Source organism: Erythrolamprus reginae, chromosome 2 (genome assembly GCF_031021105.1).
Source record: "Erythrolamprus reginae isolate rEryReg1 chromosome 2, rEryReg1.hap1, whole genome shotgun sequence".
NCBI lineage: Eukaryota > Metazoa > Chordata > Lepidosauria > Squamata > Dipsadidae > Erythrolamprus > Erythrolamprus reginae.
In genome coordinates this window covers 20,351,868-20,373,792 of record NC_091951.1, presented here as the reverse complement: position 1 = coordinate 20,373,792, position 21,925 = coordinate 20,351,868, and the positions used below count along the sequence as shown (strand labels likewise).

The 21,925-nt window shown below is 41.2% G+C and overlaps 1 protein-coding gene across 1 annotated transcript in view; it reads right to left on the bottom strand.

The window, feature by feature from the left end:
* LOC139159799 (alpha-2-macroglobulin-like) overlaps nt 1–21,925 on the bottom strand; it is a 114,966-nt gene that overhangs the window by 15,935 nt on the left and 77,106 nt on the right. Inside the window, exons 22-29 of the mRNA XM_070737189.1 lie at nt 21,449–21,500; nt 17,962–18,045; nt 16,301–16,477; nt 14,069–14,153; nt 11,302–11,458; nt 7,550–7,624; nt 5,370–5,535; nt 2,885–3,120 (exon numbers count right to left, since the gene is read on the bottom strand). Of these exons, the coding sequence (XP_070593290.1) occupies nt 2,885–3,120; nt 5,370–5,535; nt 7,550–7,624; nt 11,302–11,458; nt 14,069–14,153; nt 16,301–16,477; nt 17,962–18,045; nt 21,449–21,500 (1,032 nt within the window). The remainder of the gene's footprint in view (nt 1–2,884; nt 3,121–5,369; nt 5,536–7,549; nt 7,625–11,301; nt 11,459–14,068; nt 14,154–16,300; nt 16,478–17,961; nt 18,046–21,448; nt 21,501–21,925) is intronic.

The following is a 21,925-nucleotide window of genomic DNA, read 5'->3' as shown; positions in this document are numbered from 1 at the left end:
GCAGACATACCTACAAACATACCATACATAAATTATATAGGCCCGGGGGAGATATCTCAATTCCCCCATGCCTGACGACAAAGGTGGGTTTTGAGAAGTTTACGAAAGGCAAGGAGGGTAGGGGCAGTTCTAATCTCTGGGGGGAGCTGGTTCCAGAGAGCCGGGGTCCCCACAGAGAAGGCTCTTCCCCTGGGGCCCGCCAACTGACATTGTTTAGTTGACGGGACCCGGAGAAGGCCAACTCTGTGGGACCTAACCGGTCGCTGGGATTCGTGCGGCAGAAGGCGGTCTCGGAGATATTCTGGTCCGATGCCATGAAGGGCTTTATAGGTCATAACCAACACTTTGAATCATGTGACTGGGGGTAGCTTAAAGGTCATGTGACCGGCTTAAAGGTGGACAACTTGACGTCACTCACGTCAGGGGTTAGGGTGCCTGGCCTCTCCTCGCCTCAAAGAAATACAATTTCCCTATTTACTATTACTGGACATCCAAAATACACTATTTAATTTTATGTATATTTGCCATTTGTGTACATATATATTACATACAGGCAGACAAAAATATACGTTTATATACATAAATATATATAGTAGATAGTAGATAAACTGTATGTGTATACACGGCTCTTCTAAAATTATACACCTTCCACCTCATTTACTGTGATAGGAAAAACATACCCAGAGCCCAGAAGGGAAAAAAAGGAAAAAAATTCAAAATTTTTCTACCGGTTCTGCGTACATGACTGTACCCGTAGGAGCCCATCACTGGTGATTTCCCACCCTCAAACCCACAAGAACACTAATATGACACCTGGGCCATCAAATCATTCTTATGCAATCGTAGCTAGGATGCCAGAAGTGGATTTCAAGGTTTTCTGCACTGCAAGTGTCCATGAGATGATGAGAAAGGAATAACAGAAGTGGAAGGGCACCTTGGAGATCTTCTATCCCAACCCCCTGCTCAAAAAGGAGACCGTATACCTGGAGCTTTGGAAAATGCACTTCCAGGTTACCTGTTGTGCTGTTTTTTGCACGGAAGCTTCCTGAAACTCTGGAGTGCAAAAAAAAAAAAAAAGTCCAACAGACAAACCAGAAGTTTGGAAAACGCACTTTCAGTTTGCCTGTTGTGCTTGGGTTTTTTTTTTCACTCCGGAGGGTTCAAGGAAGCTTCCTGAAGCTGTTCTTTGCACTCTGGGGCTTCAGGAAGATTTCTGAACCCTCGGGAGTGCAAAAAATCCCCAGCACAATGGGCAAACCAGAAGTGCATTTTTTCAAACTTCCGCTTTGCCTGTTGGGCCGTTCTTTGCACATCCCAGGCTTCAGTGCGGCCTGTGCACATGCGAGGGGATGGGGGAGGTTGTGAGGATGCATGGGGGTCCACCTGCACCGGAGGGACGGAATCGGTGTGGGCATATACATGCATGCTAGCACACCCACCCACACCCTTTTGGCACATGAACCACACTTTTTACTAAATTTGCACTTCTATTCTACTAGTTTTTTCTCATCATTCCTATCATCCTTTTCCTCCCACTTAGGACTGTATGACTGTAACTTGTTGATTCTTATTGATTGTTTCTTCATTGCTTATTTGACCCCATGACAATCATTAAGTGTTGTACCACATGATTCTTGACAAATGTATTTTTTTCTTTTATGTACAGTGATACCTCGTCTTACAAACCCCTCGTCATACAAACTTTTTGAGATACAAAACCGGGGTTTAAGATTTGTTTTGCCTGTTCTTCCAAACTATTTTCACCTTACAAACCCAAGCCGCCACCACTGGGATGCCCCGCCTCCGGACTTCTGTTGCCAGCAAAGCGCCTGTTTGGACTTCCTCTGGACTTCCTTCCGTGTTTTTGCGATGCTGCAGGGGAATCCCAGCAGTGCAAAAACGGGCGCTGGCAACGGAAGTCTGGAGGTGGGGTTTCCCAGCGAGGGGAGCCTCAGTGAAATCGCAGCATCACAAAAACACAGAAGTCCGGAGGCAGGGTTTCCCATGGAGGGGAGCCTCAGGGAAATTCCAGCAGAGCAAAAACGGGTGCTTCGACTGGCAAAAGGGGTGAGTTTTGGGCTTGCATGCATTAATCGTTTTTCCATTGATTCCTATAGGAAACATTGTTTCGTCTTACAAACTTTTCACCTTAAAAACCTCGTCCCAGAACCAATTAAGTTCATAAGATAAGGTATCACTGTACACTGAGAGCATATGCACCAAGACAAATTCCTTGTGTGTCCAATCACACTTGGCCAATAAAATTCTGTTCTATTCTATTCTATTATGGTGTTCATGTCCAGAGACAAAAAAATACTGGAAAAAGTTGAGTAACTGGTTGCAAGAAATAACATATATAACAATAGAATATACACCAGATTTTTTTTTACTAGGCATTATGAAAGGGTCCTACGCCAAAAATGTAAAATATTTAATCCTGCACATAATAACAGCGGCAAGGGTCGTATTTGCGCAGAAATGAAAGAATCCACAGCTACCGGAGGACAAAGAGATAATCAACAAAATATATGAGTGTGCGGAGATGGACAGACTGACCATGAAACTAAACTATCAAAAAGGTTTGGACTACTACGCAATCTGGACAAAATGGTATTTATGGACTAAAAAAAGGAATTCACAGCAAACGTTGGAATAAAACATCAAGATATATACAGAAATAGTTAAAGACAATATAGATAAAAATGTATATATACAAGATGCTGATTCACCTGTAAATAAGATTATGTATTGTTTTAAAAATTGAAAAAAACTTCGATAAACATATTTTAATACAAAAAAACCAGAAAAGGTTCACCATCCCTGCCCTATACCCTTTCAGACAAATGGCAGCCCAGTCTTGAAATCCCGGACGGGAGCCACTCACCCGCGTGGAAGCGAATCCACCGGAAGGATTCTGTTGTTTGGTCAGCCATGTCACAATCTTGGTGGCCTCTTCCAGATAGTCCCGGGAGGCTGATGGATTTCCCGCAGCTCTGTTCAGGTAAGTCAAGAGCACGTAGGAGGACATTTCCACCTCGGCGGAAGGAGCACGAGGCTGGTAGTAGAGAGTCTGTTTGGCCTCGGGCTTCTGGGGTCTCTCCCAGTGAATGGAGCCGTCGTCTTCGGGGCCAAAAAGAAAGAAGAGTTAAGTCTTTGAATTCAGATCATCCGTCCATCCAAACAAGGTTAAAGGGAGTCCTCAAACATAAGAACCTAAGAAGAGCCATGCAGAATCAGGCCAACTCACATCGAGTCCAGCATTCTGTGTCACACAGTGGCCCACCAATTGTCCATGGGGATCTTGAGCAGAAAGACCCTCCTTTTTCCTTGACCCCCAACAAATGGTACCCAAGGGAATCCTGCCTGCCTCAATAAACTGATACACTTGGCATCCATGAATCTGTCTAATCCTGCCTTGAACTTGGTTTATTTATTTATTCAGTTTTACTTTGTGCCAGCCCCCATTATTGTATGACTGTTGGAGATATGACAGAGTTGTATAAGGTGGACTGTCTGTGAGATGTTTTAAGTTAAGGGGTCTTTTTTATAGTGATGTTTTATAGTGTTATTTTATTTAATTGGGACCAAGGGGAAGAGCCTTCTCTGTGGTGGCCCTGGCCCTCTGGAACCAACTCCCCCCAGAGATCAGAATTAATTAATTAATTAATTAATTTACTTAGTTACTTATTAATTAATTAATTAATTAATTAGATTTGTATGCCGCCCCTGTCCGTAGACTTGAGGCGACTCACAAGACAATAAAACAGTTCATAACAAATCTAATAATTTACAATTTAAAATATTTAAATTCTTCTTATTATTATTATTTATTTATTTATTTATTTATTTATTTATTTATTTATTTATTTATTTATTTATTTATTTATTTATTTATTTATTTATTTATTTATTTATTTATTTATTTATTTATTTATTTATTTATTTATTTATTTATTTATTTATTTATTTATTTGAAGACTCGGCGCGGCCCACAACAATAAAAACAGTACAAATCCAATAATTAAAACAGTTTAAAACCCTTAATGTAAAAAACAATCATATGTCTCATACAAACCAAACATAAAATGGAAACAGCCCAGCGGAATCAATTTCCTCATGCCTGACAACAGAGGTGGGTTTTAATGGGGTATTTATTATTATTATTATTATTATTATTATTATTATTATTATTATTATTATTATATATTTATTGGATTTGTATGCCGCCCCTCTCCGCAGACTCGGGGCAGCTAACAACAATGACAAAAAACAACATGTAACAATCCAATTTAATAAAACAACTAGAAACCCTTATTATAAAAACCAAACATACACACAAACATACCATACATAACTTGTAATGGCCTAGGGGAAGGAATATCCTAACTCCCCCATGACTGGCGACCAAGGTAGGTCTTGAGTAATTTGCGAAAGACAAGGAGGGTGGGGGCCGTTCTAATCTCCAGGGGGAGTTGATTCCAGAGGGCCGGGGCCGCCACAGAGAAGGCTCTTCCCCTGGGGCCCGCCAAACGACATTGTTTGGTCGACGGGACCCGGAGAAGGCCAACTCTGTGGGACCTTATCGGCCGCTGGGATTCGTGCGGTAGAAGGCGGTTCCGGATGAATTCTGGCCCAATGCCATGTAGGGCTTTAAAGATCATGACCAACACTTTGAATTGTGACCAGAAACCGATCGGCAGCCAGAGTATCATTGTATTTGGTTGTAAGCTGCCCAGAGTCCTCCAGAAATGGGATGGGCATATATTTATTATTATTATTATTATTATTATTATTATTATTATTATTATTATTAATTATTTATTAGATTTATATGCCACCCCTCTCCGAAGACTCGGGGCGGCCCACAACAATGAAAACAGTACAAATCCAATAATTAAAACAGTTTAAAACCCTTAATGTAAAAAACAATCATACGTCTCATACAAACCAAACATAAGGTGGGTTTTAATGGGGTATTTATATCATTGTATTTGGTTGTAAGCTGCCCAGAGTCCTCCAGGAATGGGATGGGCATATATTTATTATTATTATTATTATTATTATTATTATTAATTATTTATTAGATTTATATGCCACCCCTCTCCGAAGACTCGGGGCGGCCCACAACAATGAAAACAGTACAAATCCAATAATTAAAACAGTTTAAAACCCTTAATGTAAAAAACAATCATACGTCTCATACAAACCAAACATAAGGTGGGTTTTAATGGGGTATTTATATCATTGTATTTGGTTGTAAGCTGCCCAGAGTCCTCCAGGAATGGGATGGGCATATAAATCCAAATAAATAAATAAATCTCTTGTGCCGGTAGCATTCCACTCACTTCTCCCACCGTGGTTTTTCTCACCTCCTCTCACGGCCTTCGCCTGAAGACTTTTCAGTATTGCTGTCACTTTGTCGTCTTTTTGTGCCAAGGCAAAAGCATATACCAACAAGGTCTCGGCGTAGACGGGGAGGTCTTTCTGCTGGGATGCTGTCTCCAGGCAAAACAAAGCGTTTCGCACCACAGAATGCTGCAGGGAGGGAGAAGGAAGATGTTCATCTAGAGCAGTGATTTTCAACCTTTTTTTGAGCCGCGGCACATTTTTTACATTTACGAAACCCTTGGGCACATTGAGCGGGGGGGGGGGGGGGGGGTAAAAAAAGTTTGGACAAAAAAATTCTCTCTCTCTCACTTCCTCCCTTTTGCTTTATTTCTCTCTCCCTCCCTCTTTCTCTCCCTTCCTTCCTCTTTCTTTCTCTCTCTCTCTCCATCCCTTTCTTTCTCTTCCTTCCTTCCTCTCTTTTTTGCTCTCTTTCTCTCTCCCTCCCTCCCTCTATGTCTTTCTCTCTCTCTCCTTCCCTCCCTCTCTTTCTCTCTCTCTCTTTCTTTCTTTCTCTCTTTCTTTCTCTCTCTCTTTCTTTCTCTCTCTATTGCTTTCTTTCTCTCTTGCTTTCTTTCTTTCTTGTTTTCTCTCTCTCTTTCTCTCTCTCTTTCTTTCTTTCTCTCTCTCTTGCTTTCTTTCTCTCATGCTTTCTCTCTCTCTTGCTTTCTTTCTCTCTTGCTTTCTCTCTCTCTTGCTTTCTTTCTCTCTCTGAGCTTCGCGGCACACCTGATCATGCACACTGGTTGAAAAACACTGATCTAGAGCAGTGGCCCCAACCCCAAAAAGCTTTGGGTCCCCAGGAACTGGTTACGTGGAGAGAGTTTTCTCCATGGACAGGAAGAGGTGTGGTTTTGCGGCTGCCTCCACCCTGCGGATGCGTGGATGGGGCTTCGCTCATTTGCGCCGCCCGGTTTCTGAGGTGCCCATAGCCCCGTTTCCAGTCTGCAGTCCCAGGAGTTTGTTACTCCTGATCTACAACTAGAGTAAATAGTATACTCTAATATAATATGATAGTACTTGTTCTGTCCGGCCTGGTTAATTATCAGAAATTAATCCCCAATGAAGACTGGAAAGCAAAGTCACTATGTATATTTGTCTGTTTACAAAGAAATGTGCTGGAAACAGCAAAGAAATCATCCGATTGCCAAAAGTCCACCGTTATCATAGAAACATAGAAGACTGACGGCAGAAAAAGACCTCATGGTCCATCTAGTCTGCCCTTATACTATTTCCTGTATTTTATCTTACGATGGATATATGTTTATTCCAGGCATGTTTACATTCAGTTACTGTGGATTTACCAACCACGTCTGCTGGAAGTTTGTTCCAAGGATCTACTACTCTTTCAGTGAAATAATATTTTCTCATGTTGCTTTTGATCTTTCCCCCAACTAACTTCAGATTGTGTCCCCTTGTTCTTGTATTCACTTTCCTATTAAAAACACTTCCCTCCTGGACCTTATTTAACCCTTTAACATATTTAAATGTATCGATCATGTCCCCCCTTTTCCTTCTGTCCTCCAGACTATACAAATTGAGTTCATTAAGTCTTTCCTGATACGTTTTATGCTTAAGACCTTCCACCATCCTTGTAGCCCGTCTTTGGACCCGTTCAATTTTGTCAATATCTCTTTGTAGGTGAGGTCTCCAGAACTGAACACAGTATTCCTACAGGCTTTCCCCCTCTGGAGGCACGAATGTTGACTTCTTGCAAAGAGCACCCTCTAAACTCCTCCCCTTAAATACTCTAGCTGCCCCGAGTCTTCGGAGAGGGGCGGCATACAAATCTAATAAACAAACAAACAAACAAACAAACAAATAGGGGAGTGCTGACTATGCACAGCTGTGCTCACTTCTTCTTTCTGATCCTTTTCAACTGCTCCTGCCGGCCCCTCATCCTTCTCACCCGAGCATTCAGGATCAGGTCCCTGATCTCCTCGTCCTCAGACCCTGGCAAAGCCCCAGTTGGGGGTTGCACATCCCCAGCTGGGGGATCCATAGCCTATGTAGGCTCCTCACCCCCAGACTCTCCCTCTTCCTCTGGTTCGCTCTCTGAATCCTCTGGCAGCCACACAGGCAGGCCGTGCCCAGATGGCCCCGGCTCATGTGGCTTAAAGTCCGTGGCCAGAAAGCGTGGCTGCAAGTCAACCACAACACTTACCGTGACAGGCAAGGGCGCCTTCAGCAAACTGATGATGGTGTAGCCTGTCAGAGTGACTTCATCATCAATTGCTCCCTGTAAGGAAGAAAATAGGATGCAGCCATAACCCCAACAGAGCAGTGGTGAAATCTAATTCCCTTCCCTAACCAGTTCAAAAGCTTGCATTTTGCATGCGCAGAGTGTTAAAAAAAAGAAAACAATGACATCTGGGTGGGTGGGCGGAGCATCACGCTTCCGCCATTACTGGTCCTCCGAACCACCAGTGACCAACATTACTGGTATGCCTGAACTGGACCGAACTGGTAGCATTTAACCCCTGCCACAGAGGACAAGAAACATAGAAACATAGAAGACTGATGGCAGAAAAAGACCTCATGGTCCATCTAGTCTGCCCTTATACTATTTCCTGTATTTTATCTTACAATGGATATATGTTTATCCCAGGCATGTTTAAATTCGGTTACTGTGGATTTACCAACCACGTCTGCTGGAAGTTTGTTCCAAGGATCTACTACTCTTTCAGTGAAATAATATTTTCTCATGTTGCTTTTGATCTTTCCCCCAACTAACTTCAGATTGTGTCCCCTTGTTCTTGTGTTCACTTTCCTATTAAAAACACTTCCCTCCTGAACCTTATTTAACCCTTTAACATATTTAAATGTTTCGATCATGTCCCCCCTTTTCCTTCTGTCCTCCAGACTATACAGATTGAGTTCATGAAGTCTTTCCTGATACGTTTTATGCTTAAGACCTTCCACCATTCTTGCAGCCCGTCTTTGGACCCGTTCAATTTTGTCAATATCTTTTTGTAGGTGAGGTCTGCAGAACTGAACACAGTATTCCAAATGGGGTCTCACCAGCGCTCTATATAAGGGGATCACAATCTCCCTCTTCCTGCTTGTTAACCAGTTCCAAAGCTTGCATTTTGCATGCGCAGAGTGTTAAAAAAAGAGAAAATAATGACATCTGGGTGGGTGGGCGCAGCACCACGCTACTGCCATTACTGGTCCTCCGAACCACCAGTGACCAACACTACTGATATGCCTGAACTGGACCGAACTGGCAGCATTTAACCTCTGCCACATAGTACGAGAAGGGTAGCTCCCATTTTCTTGAGTTTTCCAAACCTCCAGATATGTGGATTTTTCATTCCCAGAATTCTCCCTGACGAATATGAGGCTTGGGAATTCTGGGAATTCTACCATCGACCTGTTTCAAAGGTGGTGAAGGTGAGTTGACCATTTTGTGTTCCCTTCAGGACCATATACAGTAGTACCTCTAGATACGAGTTTAATTCATTCCAGAAGGGAGCTTGTATGTCGAACAACTCGTATCTGGAACAAATGGCTTTAGACTTTGTTTTTCCCCTCTGAGATAACCAAAAGCAAGGATTCTTGCGCCACCTAGTGGACGCTCCGCTCGGGTCTCGAAAAGAAATTTCTCTCCCCTCGTGGCTCGTATCTTGGAATACTCGCATGTGGAGCAGCTCGTATCTAGAGGTACTACTGCACTGCATTTTTCAGAGTATAAGATACACCTTTCCTCCCACTAAAAGAGGCTGAAAATTTGGGTGTGTCTTATAGTCTGGATGTAGCATTTACTAAGCTTTTTTTACCCAGCCCTAACAAGGTGCTACCTGTCTTCCCAGCTTGTAGTCTTGTTTTCATTGCTACTCCTCTGAAAAAGGTTTTTTCAGCCCTAACGGGGTGCTAACAATCTCCCAGTCTTGCAGGATTTTTTCATTGTTATTCCAAAGAAATCTTTGCAGGCTTGTTTTCATTGCTACTCCTTCCTTTCAGTCCTAACCACGGGATAAAATAATGTGCTGAAGTTGACCAGACTAAGGACGCTAAGAATACCTGGTAGGTAGATTTTTTTTCTCCCTATTTTCCTCCCTACAAACCAAGGCATGTCTTATACTCTGAAAAATACAGTAACATTGGAGAGATTTTACTCCAATTATCTACAAAGATTCTCAATTATCCGGGTCCTGATTTTCTCAAAGGTGCTTTTTCCAAAAGGCAATTGGTCTTTTTTCCCCCCCTTTGAAAACATTTTGCTTCTCATCCAAGATGCTTCTTTTGTTATTCAGAATTTCAGTTCTTCGGAAAGAACTGAAGAAGCTTCTTGAATGAGAAGTGAAATGGTCTCCCCCCCTCCCCCAAAGGAGAAAAAAAACCAGAAAGCCCAAAAAATTCCTTTTGGAAAAAAGCACCTTTGTTACTCAAGTTGATTTACATGCAAATGGTTCCTTAACTCAATTCTACACTACTTCCTCTGTATACAGTGTCTTTCTCCATAGAAACATAGAAACATAGAAACATAGAAACATAGAAACATAGAAACATAGAAACATAGAAACATAGAAACATAGAAACATAGAAACATAGAAACATAGAAACATAGAAACATAGAAACAAACAGAAACATAGAAACAGAAACATAGAAACATAGAAACATCATAGAAACATAGAAACATCATAGAAACATAGAAACATAGAAGACTGACGGTAGGAAAAGACCTCATGGTCCATCTAGTCTGCCCTTATACTATTTCCTGTATTTTATCTTACAATGGATATATGTTTATTCCAGGCATGTTTAAATTCAGTTACTGTGGATTTACCAACCATGTCTGCTGGAAGTTTGTTCCAAGGATCTACTACTCTTTCAGTGAAATAATATTTTCTCATGTTGCTTTTGATCTTTCCCCCAACTAACTTCAGATTGTGTCCCCTTGTTCTTGTGTTCACTTTCCTATTAAAAACACTTCCCTCCTGGACCTTATTTAACCCTTTAACATATTTAAATGTATCGATCATGTCCCCCCTTTTCCTTCTGTCCTCCAGACTATACAAATTGAGTTCATTAAGTCTTTCCTGATACGTTTTATGCTTAAGACCTTCCACCATCCTTGGGCTATGAGCCAGAAAGCTAAATTGCGCTCGCCACTGCGGCTCGTAGGTTCTTGCAGGACCAGCGTGATTTTGCTGCTGCACCTGTGGAGGTAGCAAAATCGCGCACGGAACCGCAGGTAAAACCTTGCCGAAACACGGGCGCAATTCTGCTACCTGCACAGGGGCAGCAGTAAAATCGCGCTTGTCCCGCAAGAACTTACGAGCCGCAGTGGCGAGCGCAATTTAGCTTTCTGGCTCATAGCCCATCGCTGCTTGGTAGGCAGATTTTTTTTCTTCCTTATTTTTCTCCTGAAAAACTAAGGTGCGTCTTATATTCTTGTGCATCTGATGCTCTGAAAAATACTGTACAGATTTTCGCGGGTTCGAACTTCTCAAAAAGTCCATACCACGGTTTTTCAAAAATATTAATTAAAAAATTATTTGCTGTTTTTTTCCCTTTACCACGGTTTTCCCCGCCCGATGACATCATATGTCATTGCCAAACTTTCGTCCGCCTTTAATAAATATTTTTTTTAATAAACTTTAATAAATAAACATGGTGAGTAATAACCTAAATGGTTGCTAAGGGAATGGGAAATTGCAATTTAGGGGTTTAAAGTGTTAAGGGAAGGCGTATGATACTGTTCATAGCCAAAAATAGGGTATTTACTTCCGCATCTCTACTTCGCGGAAATTCGACTTTCGCGGGCGGTCTTGGAACACATCCCCCGCGAAAGTCGAGGGAACACTGTCATAGCGATAGAATTATCCATTTCTGTTCTGCTATTTTGTGGAGCCTGTGGTCTATTTTGCGAAGGCTACCCTGACTTCTCTCCTGGGTGGTTTTGTCTGTACCTTGAGCGCGTTGTTCAAGAGGGTCCCGGTGCTTTGGAAACAACCATTTGGTTTCTGCTTTAAGGCCAGGAAATTCTGAGCTTCGATCAGGTGTCGTTCCTCCACAAAGATGTATCTCTTCATTTCAGAAAAGGATTCCAACACGAAAGCAGTCAACCTGCAAGAAAGCCGCAACACAACACAATTAATTTCATTTGCATCCTCTTCGCGCCCTTTAAAGCAGCGATCCACAACCTTTTGAGCGCTAGGGATCATGGGGAGAGGTTTATTTCCCCCCGCAGATCGTATGGGGTGTATTTATTTATTTATTTTATTTATTTATTTATTGGATTTGTATGCCGCCCCTCTCCGTAGACTCGGGGCAGCTAACAACAGTGATAAAAAACAGCATGTAACAATCCAATACTAAAACAACTAAAAAAAAACCCTTATTATAAAATCAAACATACATCCAAACATACCATGCATAAATTGTAAGGCCTAGGGGGAAAGAATATCTCAGCTCCCCCATGCCTGACGACAGAGGTGGGTTTTAAGGAGCTTGCGAAAGGTGACGAGGGTGGGGGCAATTCTAATCTCTGGGGGGAGTTGGTTCCAGAGGGCCGGGGCCGCCACAGAGAAGGCTCTCCCCCTGGGTCCCACCAAGCGACATTGTTTAGTTGACGGGACCCGGAGAAGGCCCACTCTGCAGAACCTAACTGGTCACTGGGATTCGTGCAGCAGAAGGCGGTCCCTGAGTGTAGTTTTGTGTCCTACCTGCATCCCACAGGTAGGGCTTTGTTTGTTGGCGTGGCCTGATTTCTGGCATGCCATGACCTAGTGCTGGTTCACAGACTGGGGAGCTGTGGATTGTGAGTACTGTGTGTATAAGTAGTTGGGTTTTACAATATATATAACTTAAGCCAGATTTACTGGGAACGGCAAACATAATTCGCCGCTACATCACGCAGTCCTAGGTGCTTGGGAAGCGCCCGACTGGTGATGAAATGCAAAATCCAGCATAGTGATCTCGGTTGCTGTGTTGTATTGACATAATAATAATAATAATAATAATAATAATAATAATAATAATAATAATAATAATAATCCCAGGGGACAGCAGAATTGAGGAGAAGCAGCTAGAGAAATTAGTGAAATACAAAGATCTAAAAATCGAGCTGCAACGACTCTGGCATAAGCCAGTGAAAGTGGTCCCAGTGGTACTTGGCACGCTGGGCGCAGTGCCAAAGGATCTCAGCGGACATTTGAAAACCATCGGAATTGACAAAATCTCCATCTGTCAATTGCAAAAGGCCGCTTTACTGGAATCGGCAAACATAATTCGTCGCTACATCACGCAGGCCTAGGTGCTTGGGAAGCGCCCGACTGGTGATGAAATACGAAATCCAGCATAGTGATCTCGTTTCCTGTGTTGTATTGACATAATAATAATAATAATAATAATAATAATAATAATAATAATAATAATACCAGAGGCTGTTTCAGGTTTGTTTGTGGGAGATTTGGAGCACTAAAAGAATCGGTTTGAACTGCAAGCGGTTTGTGTTATCTCTGTGCCTGGGTCATCACACCTGATCGCTCCTTTATTTATCCTTTCATCTCCATTGTTTCCTGTCTTGCCTTCTGGTGCGTGGGAAAACAAACTGACACCCCCCCCCCTCTTCTTTGTGGCAGCCCCTGAAATACTGGAACCCTGCTATCACATCCCCCTACTCCTTCTTTTCTCTAGGCTAGCCAAACCCATAACCAGCATTTTGCTGGTCTACTATTTCTGCCCATAGCAAGCCTCCCTTGTAATAAGGAAAAATGAACAATATAGTGTTCCCTCGATTTTCGCAGGTTCGAACTTCGCGAAAAGTCTATACCACGGTTTTTCAAAAATATTAATTAAAAAATAATTCGCTGGTTTTTTCCCCGCCCGATGACGTCATATGTCATTGCTTTAATAAATAAACATGGTGAGTAATAATCTAAATGGTTGCTAAGGGAATGGGAAATTGTAATTTAGGGGTTTAAAGTGTTAAGGGAAGGCTTGTGATACTGTTCATAGCCAAAAATAGTGTACAGTGATACCTCGTCTTACAAACGCCTCATCATACAAACTTTTCGAGATACAAACCCAGGGTTTATGATTTTTTTGCCTCTTCTTACAAACTATTTTCACCTTACAAACCCATCGCCACCTCTGGGATGCCCCGCCTCCGGACTTCCGTTGCCAGCGAAGTACCTGTTTTTGCACTGCTGGGATTCCCCTGAGGCTCCCCTCCGTAGGAAACCCTATCTCCGGACTTCAGTGTTTTTGTGATGTTGCAGGGAAATCCCAGCAGGGGAATCCCAGCAGTGCAAAAGCGGGCGCTTCGCTGGCAATGGAAGTCTGGAGGTGTGGTTTCCCAGTGAAAGGAGCCTCCGGGGAATCCCAGCAGCACAAAAACGGGTGCTTTGGCTGGCAAAAGGGATGAATTTTGGGCTTGCACGCATTAATTACTTTTCCATTGATTCCTATGGGAAACATTGTTTCATCTTACAAACTTTTCACCTTAAGAACCTCATCCCGGAACCAATTAAGTTTGTAAGACAAGGTATCACTGTATTTACTTCCGCATCTCTACTTCGCGGAAATTCGACTTTTGCGGGCAATCTCAGAAAGCATCCCCCGCGAAAATTGAGGGAACACTGTACTGGCAAAGATGAGAAATGCATTCTGCATTCACTAACATGCAAACAAACCTGCAGATACAACCTCAGAGGCTAACACTGTGAACCTTACCAGACACTTCCAGGCTGATTGTTCTGTTGCCCAAAGGTGCTGTAGGAACCATCAGAATGCTTGTAGTTCAACTGTCTCTGGTAGCCTGCAAATGAAGGGCGATTGTTAGTTTGCATTTATTCAATAAATGGCGAAACCCTCTTTGAGTCAGGCTCAGGGCTGGGTGATTTTGAAGACACATCCATGTTCGTGTTTTGGCATTACAGAAATGACTGTAATCATTTTTTTCTGATCTCCCAGTCTAACTACAAGCTTGGGGCTTTTGGGCAGTCTCCTACACAAATGGTGACCATGCCCAGACTTCTGAGGAAGAAATAAATAGCAGACTGAAGATGGCTTCACAAAAGGCAGAGCCTGTAAGCAAACCTAAATTAGTCCTCTCCTCTCCAGCAAGGAGAAGGCTTGGGATCACTCACAAGGGCTCCAGACAGTTGCTCCTTGCAAAGAGACCACAAGTGTGGTCTCCATTCAATTTAGAGCTGTGGGAAATAAGGGAATGTTGAAATCACAATCGGCATCTTTAAGGAGACTGGGCTCATATATTATACTTTCTTTTCTCATTACTTCCAGAAATTGCTTGCTAACTAATTTTTTTAGCTATTAGAGACATTTGGATCAGCCAATCTGAAAACACCAGCAAGGACTCCATAGTGTCATCCCCAAACCCCCAACACTTTACCCTTAAATTATCTACGGTTGACCTATCCAGATTCCTAAGAGGTCAGTAAGGGGCGAGTACAAGTGCACTAGAGTGCCTTCTGTCCCCTGTCCTATTGCTCTCCTATATCTCCTATACCTTTCTTCTATTCCTATATCTCTTCTTCTATTCTTTCATTGATATGTTCTATTACTATATCTTCTTTTCTATTATTTCTTAGATATATTTTACTATGAGTATCTCCTCTATAACCTTCATCATGTATTTTACTGTATATAGATATATACCCACTAAAACCCTCATTGTGTATTGGACAAAATAAATATATAAAATAAAAAAATTCCTCTAATTCTTAGCGAAAGAGATTTTAATTAAACCTTGGATTTTCGAAAGTTATAAATGGTCTAAGGGTCAAGATAAATTTGAAATAAGATTTTGGAGCTGGTTATAAACAATTCTTTCCATAGACTAAAAATGGGAGGTTAGCGGGAATTGAATTAAATATTATAATTAAAGGAGAAGAACAATTACATCAGAGATGCCATCTGTGTAGTAAGATAAAATAACATTTAATAAATGGAAATATCCCTCTCCAATAAAAGGAAAATTACCATTATTTTTTTCATTCTCCATTTTATAATCAAATGGAAAATAGGGTCAAAAGATAAGCAAATGTATCCTGAACTTGCAGCTATAATTATAAAAACCATTCTTCTTCTTCTTCTTCTTCTTCTTCTTCTTCTTCTTCTTCTTCTTCTTCTTCTTCTTCTTCTTCTTCTCCTCCTCCTCCTCCTCCTCCTCCTCCTCCTCCTCCTCCCAACCGCATAATTCCTTGCAGGGTGGAGTCTGGGAAACTGAATGGACCTAGCAAAGTGTTTTAATGGCCCATTGCCCTTCCTGTCACCAATGCGGAGTTTTGTTCAGCAGATATTCCCAGTGCGCTCAAAGAGAGAAACCTCTACCTGCCTCTACATAGGATCAAACTCAAAGCCTCCTGATTGTGAGGCAAGAGCTCCACCTCTAGGCCACCGCACTACTCGACCACTATAAAATTAATTTAAATTAATAAATAAAATTAATGATGAATTCATCATCAGGCTGATGATTTGCTGATACTTCAGCTAAGGTCACATTTCCAAATGTATTGGTCTTTTCTATTAGGCCCTGATGATTGAATGATTGAATGATTGAATGATTGAATGATTGAATGATTGAATGATTGAATGATTGAATGATTGAATGATTGAATGATTGAATGATTGAATGATTGAATGATTGAATGATTGAATGATTGAATGATTGAATGATTGAATGACTGAATGACTGAATGATTGAATGATTGATTGAATGATTGAATGATTGAATGATTGAATGATTGAATGATTGATTGAATGATTGAATGATTGACTGAATGACTGAATGATTGAATTAATTAATTAATCCAATCATTCAATAATCAGGGCCTAATATAAAAGATTAATCAATCAATCAATCAATTAATTCCTCTTGTTCTTCCTCCCCACAAAGGAAAAACAGATAGAAGTCCTTCTACATAATTCTGCGAATCTTCTTACCAGCCACTAAGTATCCAATGGCCTTTCTCTTAATATCATCGGTCAGCTGGTCGGTCTTGTTCAGATAGTCCAAGATGTAAATATTGGGGGCCAAGAGGGCGATGTTTTGTTCCCCACAGCCAGAAGGCAGACGGAGGAGCTGGTGCACGTTCTGGATGGCTGAGCTTAAGATGTCACCTGCGGTAGGCAAGAGAGATTACGAAAGACGTCAAGAGTGGGAAGAAAGGAGAACCACGGTTTCAAACTAAGGAAACTGCATGGAGAAGCAAAATACATGTACTGTATACGTATATAATTTGTGAACAGTAGAGTTTTTAAGGTGAATACTGATGTAATGATTTAGGGTATTTAAGTGTAAATACTAGAAGATTCATCACATATTTTTTATTTTTTTTGTTCTTGTTGTTAGGTGTGTTTTATCAATTTTTTTTAAAAAAAGAGTTGGAAATATTTTGGGAAGTGAGAAGACATTTCAAAGTGAGTGAAAACATCCATTACCCTCATTACAGATAATTTCCTCATTTCCTTGTCTTTAACAGGTCAAAATGACCCTTTCCCACATTCTTGGTTGCATAAAAACCTCCCCTCTAAGGACTCTTTAAGGACACACATATCCTGTTTGTAAAAACAAACTGAGCATGATCAAATACATTTTTGATTTATGCAGTCATAAAATAATTGTGCAATAGCTCTTCTTACATTTTAATTTCTTACAAACCCACCACTGGACATAACTGGATGGGGACACTATTATTATTATTATTATTATTATTATTATTATTATTATTATTATTGTCAGTACAACACAGCAAATGAGATCACTATGCTGGATTTCGTATTTCATCACCAGTTGGGCGCTTCCCAAGCACCTAGGACTGCGTGATATAGCGGCAAATTATGTTTGCCGATCCCAGTAAAGCGGCCTTTTGCAATTGACAGATGGAGATTTTGTCCATTCCGATGGTTTTCAAATGTCCGCTGAGATCCTTTGGTACTGCGCCCAGCGTGCCAAGTACCACTGGGACCACTTTCACCGGCTTATGCCAGAGTCGTTGCAGCTCGATTTTTAGATCTTCGTATTTCACTAATTTCTCTAGCTGCTTCTCCTCAATTCTGCTGTCTCCTGGGATTGCGATGTCGATGATCCATACTTTCTTTTTCTCCACGATCACAATGTCTGGTGTGTTATGCTTCAGAATTCGGTCAGTCTAAAGTCGGAAGTCCCACAGTAGTTTTGCTTGCTCATTTTCGACCACTTTTTCGGGCTTATGATCCCAACAGTTCTTTGCCACTGGTAAATGGTAGTTCCGGTACAAGTTCCAGTGGAAATTATTATTATTATTATTATTATTATTATTATTATTATTATTATTACTTTTATGCCGCTCCTCTCCGAGGACTCGGGGCGGCTCACAACACATAATAAACAATATACAATATCTTAGATCCAATTAATTAGATTTAAAAGTCTAAACACCCCAAAAAAACCATTAAAAGCAGTCATTCTATTCGCTCAACATTTTCTCAACACGTTCATTGGACAGGGGGCAAGAATCTAATGGCCCCAAGCCTGGCGGCATAAATGAGTCTCAAGACTTTACTTCTCCAAGGAGAAAGAATAGCACTCTGCACGCGGATTCTTGCAATAGTGCATCACTTACCTAACACACAGAAGAAAGCCCTGGCAGACTTCTCCACTATATTCTCTGGAACCTTTAAGGAAATAGCTGTGGTATGGCTGTCTTCTGCAAGGAAGGAGAAGAAGAAACAAAAAAGGCAGTCTGAATTGAGTCTTTTGGTTCTTTTATTGCTAATTTTTCTCGTTTCCGGCTGTCTCTACCCATTATTTAATCCAATGGTTGGGGACGTTTAAGAATTGGCCTCTCCTTTAGACTTCACAAGTTCTAGGACTCCCCTGTAGTTCTAAGCAATAGCAACAGCGCTTAGACTTATATACCGCTTCACGGTGCTTTACAGCCCTCTCTGACGGGTATACAGAACCAGCCTATAGCCCCCTAACAATCTGGGTCTTCGTTTTATCAGCCTCGGAAGTATGGAAGGCTGAGTCAATCTTGGAACCAGTGACAATCAAACTGCTGGCAGTCAGCAGAATTAGCCTGCAATACTGCATTCTCACCACTGCGCCATTAGGGCTCTATGGCTGCTTGTTTGCCCACCGCTATACTATAAGGGCCATATAGTTCTCTTTCTCTAGCAAATGACGTTTGCCTAAAGAGTTTTTTTTAACTTAGAAAATAGATTAAATTACAACTATACATTATATTGCATTCAAAAATTATGCATAAATAGAACAAAAGAAAAAGCACAAAGAAATTACATCGAAAACAAGAGAGATAACCTTGTTCTCTCTTTACTAAATTATTTTTACTTATGTCTTTTTAAATAGAAACATAGAAACATAGAAGTCTGACGGCAGAAAAAGACCTCATGGTCCATCTAGTCTGCCCTTATACTATTTTCTGTATTTTATTCTGTATTTTATCTTACAATGGATATATGTTTATCCCAGGCATGTTTACATTCAGTTACTGTGGATTTATCTACCACGTCTGCTAGAAGTTTGTTCCAAGGATCTACTACTCTTTCAGTAAAATAATATTTTCTCATGTTGCTTTTGATCTTTCCCCCAACTAACTTCAGATTGTGTCCCCTTGTTCTTGTGTTCACTTTCCTATTTCCAGAATCTTTGCAGTTCTTAATATCTTTATCTTAAACACTTTCAAATTCATTCTACTATACTAATCTATTATTAATTGCTACTGGCACATTATATTAATTGTAAAAGGTAAAATATCAAAACTAGTTACAATTTGTTTATACAATTTGGGTTTTTTTACATACCGTATATAAATGTTAGGATCATGCTGTAGAGCCATGTCTCTCAAATTTGGCAAGTAAGACACATGGACCTATGCTGGTTAGGGATTTCTGGGAGTTGAAGCCATATCCGTAGCAACCCACTGCTGCTATTATGTCTATGGAGATTCTCGGTTTTCTAGGTCATAGTTGTCTTAAAGGCAACTTTTTCAAAAAGCAACATGTCTTTCCTTGTTTTTCTTTGAAGATGTTTCGCTCTTCATCCAAGAAGCTTCATCCATTCTGACTGGATAGTGGGGAATGGTAAGATTTATATTCCTTAGGGTCAGGTGGTCATTTGCATTCTTTTAGAGCAGTGGTTCTCAACCTGGGGGTTGGGACCCCCTTGGGGGTCGAACAGCTGTTTCACAGGGGTCACCGTGGAAAAAGACAAATTTTCCAAAGTGTTAGGAAATAATGCTTCTATTCTGGCACCTTGGAACATATTTTTACAATACGACCAATCAGGCGTTTATAGTGGGGGTGACCCTCTGACCTTCCTTCCAATCAGCTTAAAGCTCTATTGGGAGAATTGGCACTATACTTATGGTTGGGGGTCACCAAAACATGAGGAACTGTATTAAGGGGTCGCGGTATTAGAAAGGCTGAGAACCACTGTTTTAGAGAGTTATTCAGGCCATTTGGAGGTTTGTCAGGGTCATCAGGGTGGGCATGGAGCCTTTTTAGAACTGCTAAAAGGAAGATTTAAATCCTTAACCCTTCCATCCCCCCCCCAGTCAGAACTGATGAAGCATCTTGGATGACAAGCGAAATGTCTTCTTCTTCCTCAAGGAAAAAACAGTCCAGCTTCCTTTTGAAAAAAAGTACCTTTGAGACGGTTGGCAAAGCTTTACAGGTCATAGTAAGCATCTTGATTTATCGCTGGAAAATAGCCAGTTCAGAAACCATTTAAGGAAAACAAAGTGACTCTCTCATTATGCAGCTGGATAAAACATGTATTCATTACTTTATCCAGACATTCCCAATGTGGCATCCTCCAGCTGAGCAGTTTCCATCTCTCTTATCCACAATGTTAGAAATTATGTTTAAATAAAGCACCACACAGAGCAAACAAAGAGCACAGTCACCATGTGCTTTACTGCTGAACTCCATAATTGCAACAGGAAGTTCTACTCAGAACAAAAGAGCATAGAGTACTGCTATATACCATAGATCCAAACTTGTAAATTTACTGGCTGAACACTACTGTAGGTGCTGCATAGAAACATTTTATTATTATTATTATTATTATTATTATTATTATTATTATTATTATTATTAATTAGATTTGTATGCCGCCCCTCTCCTCAGACCCGGGGCAGCTCACAACAGTGATAAAAAACAATATGTATTGACAAATCTAATAATTTAAAATCTAAAATAGCAATTGTACATTTAAAAAATCTAAAAACAAGGAACCCCAATATAAAAAACATACATACAGTCATATCATGCACTAAAACTACATAGGCAGGGGGAGATGTCTCAGTTCCCCCACGCTTGACGACAGAGGTGGGTTTTGAGGAGTTTACGAAAGGCAAGGAGGGTAGGGGCAGTTCTAATCTCTGGAGGGAGCTGATTCCAGAGGATCGGAGCCACCACAGAGAAGGCTCTTCCCCTGGGTCCTGCCAGATGACATTGTTTAGTCGACAGGACCTGGAGAAGGCCAACTCTGTGGGACCTGATCGGTCGCTGGGATTCGTGCGGCAGAAGGCGGTCTCGCAGATATCCTGGTCCGGTGCCAGGAAGGGCTTTATAGGTCATAACCAACACTTTGAATTGCGACCGGAAACTGATCGGCAACCAGTGCAGACTGCGGAGTGTTGGAGTAACATGGGCATATTTGGAAAAGCCCATGATTGCTCTCGCAGCTGCATTCTGCACGATCTGAAGTTTCCGAACATTCTTCAAAGGTAGCCCCATGTAGAGAGCGTTACAGTAGTCGAGCCTCGAGGTGATGAGGGCATGAGTGACTGTGAGCAGTGAGTCCCGGTCCAAATAGGGCCGCAACTGGTGCACCAGGCGGACCTGGGCAAATGCCCCCCTCGCCACAGCTGAAAGGTGTTTCTCTAATGTGAGCTGTGGATCGAGGAGGACATATTTCAACAATGAATTCCAACACACAATAATCCACTTGGTTGGGGACAATGAGATTCGTATGCCAATGCATTTGGAGGCTGGAGAAAGCTGAGCTCACTCTGGAGCTGACTTTGTGCATTAATCATGGAAGCTGCAGGAAGGAAAAAGTTGGGAATCCTAGTCGATACTTACTGGCTCCACACAGCAAATTGTTGATGACCACTTCCTTCTCGATTCCTTCAGGCTTTATGAAAAGAGAAGAAGAGGAAGCAAGTGAAAATGAATGCTAGATATTTCTTTGAATTTCCTAAATTATTTTCTGAATTTTTAATAATCTCCTATGCCTGTGATTTATTTATTTTATTTATTTATTTTGTCCAATACACAATAATACACAGTGAAGGTTATAGTGGATATAGTAGGGAAGAAATACGAGATATAGAAACATAGAAACATAGAAGACTGACGGCAGAAAAAGACCTCATGGTCCATCTAGTCTGCCCTTATACTATTTCCTGTGTTTTATCTTAGGATGGATCTATGTTTATCCCAGGCATGTTTAAATTCAGTTACTGTGGATTTACCAACCACGTCTGCTGGAAGTTTGTTCCAAGGATCTACTACTATTTCAGTGAAATAATATTTCCTCACGTTGCTTTTGATCTTTCC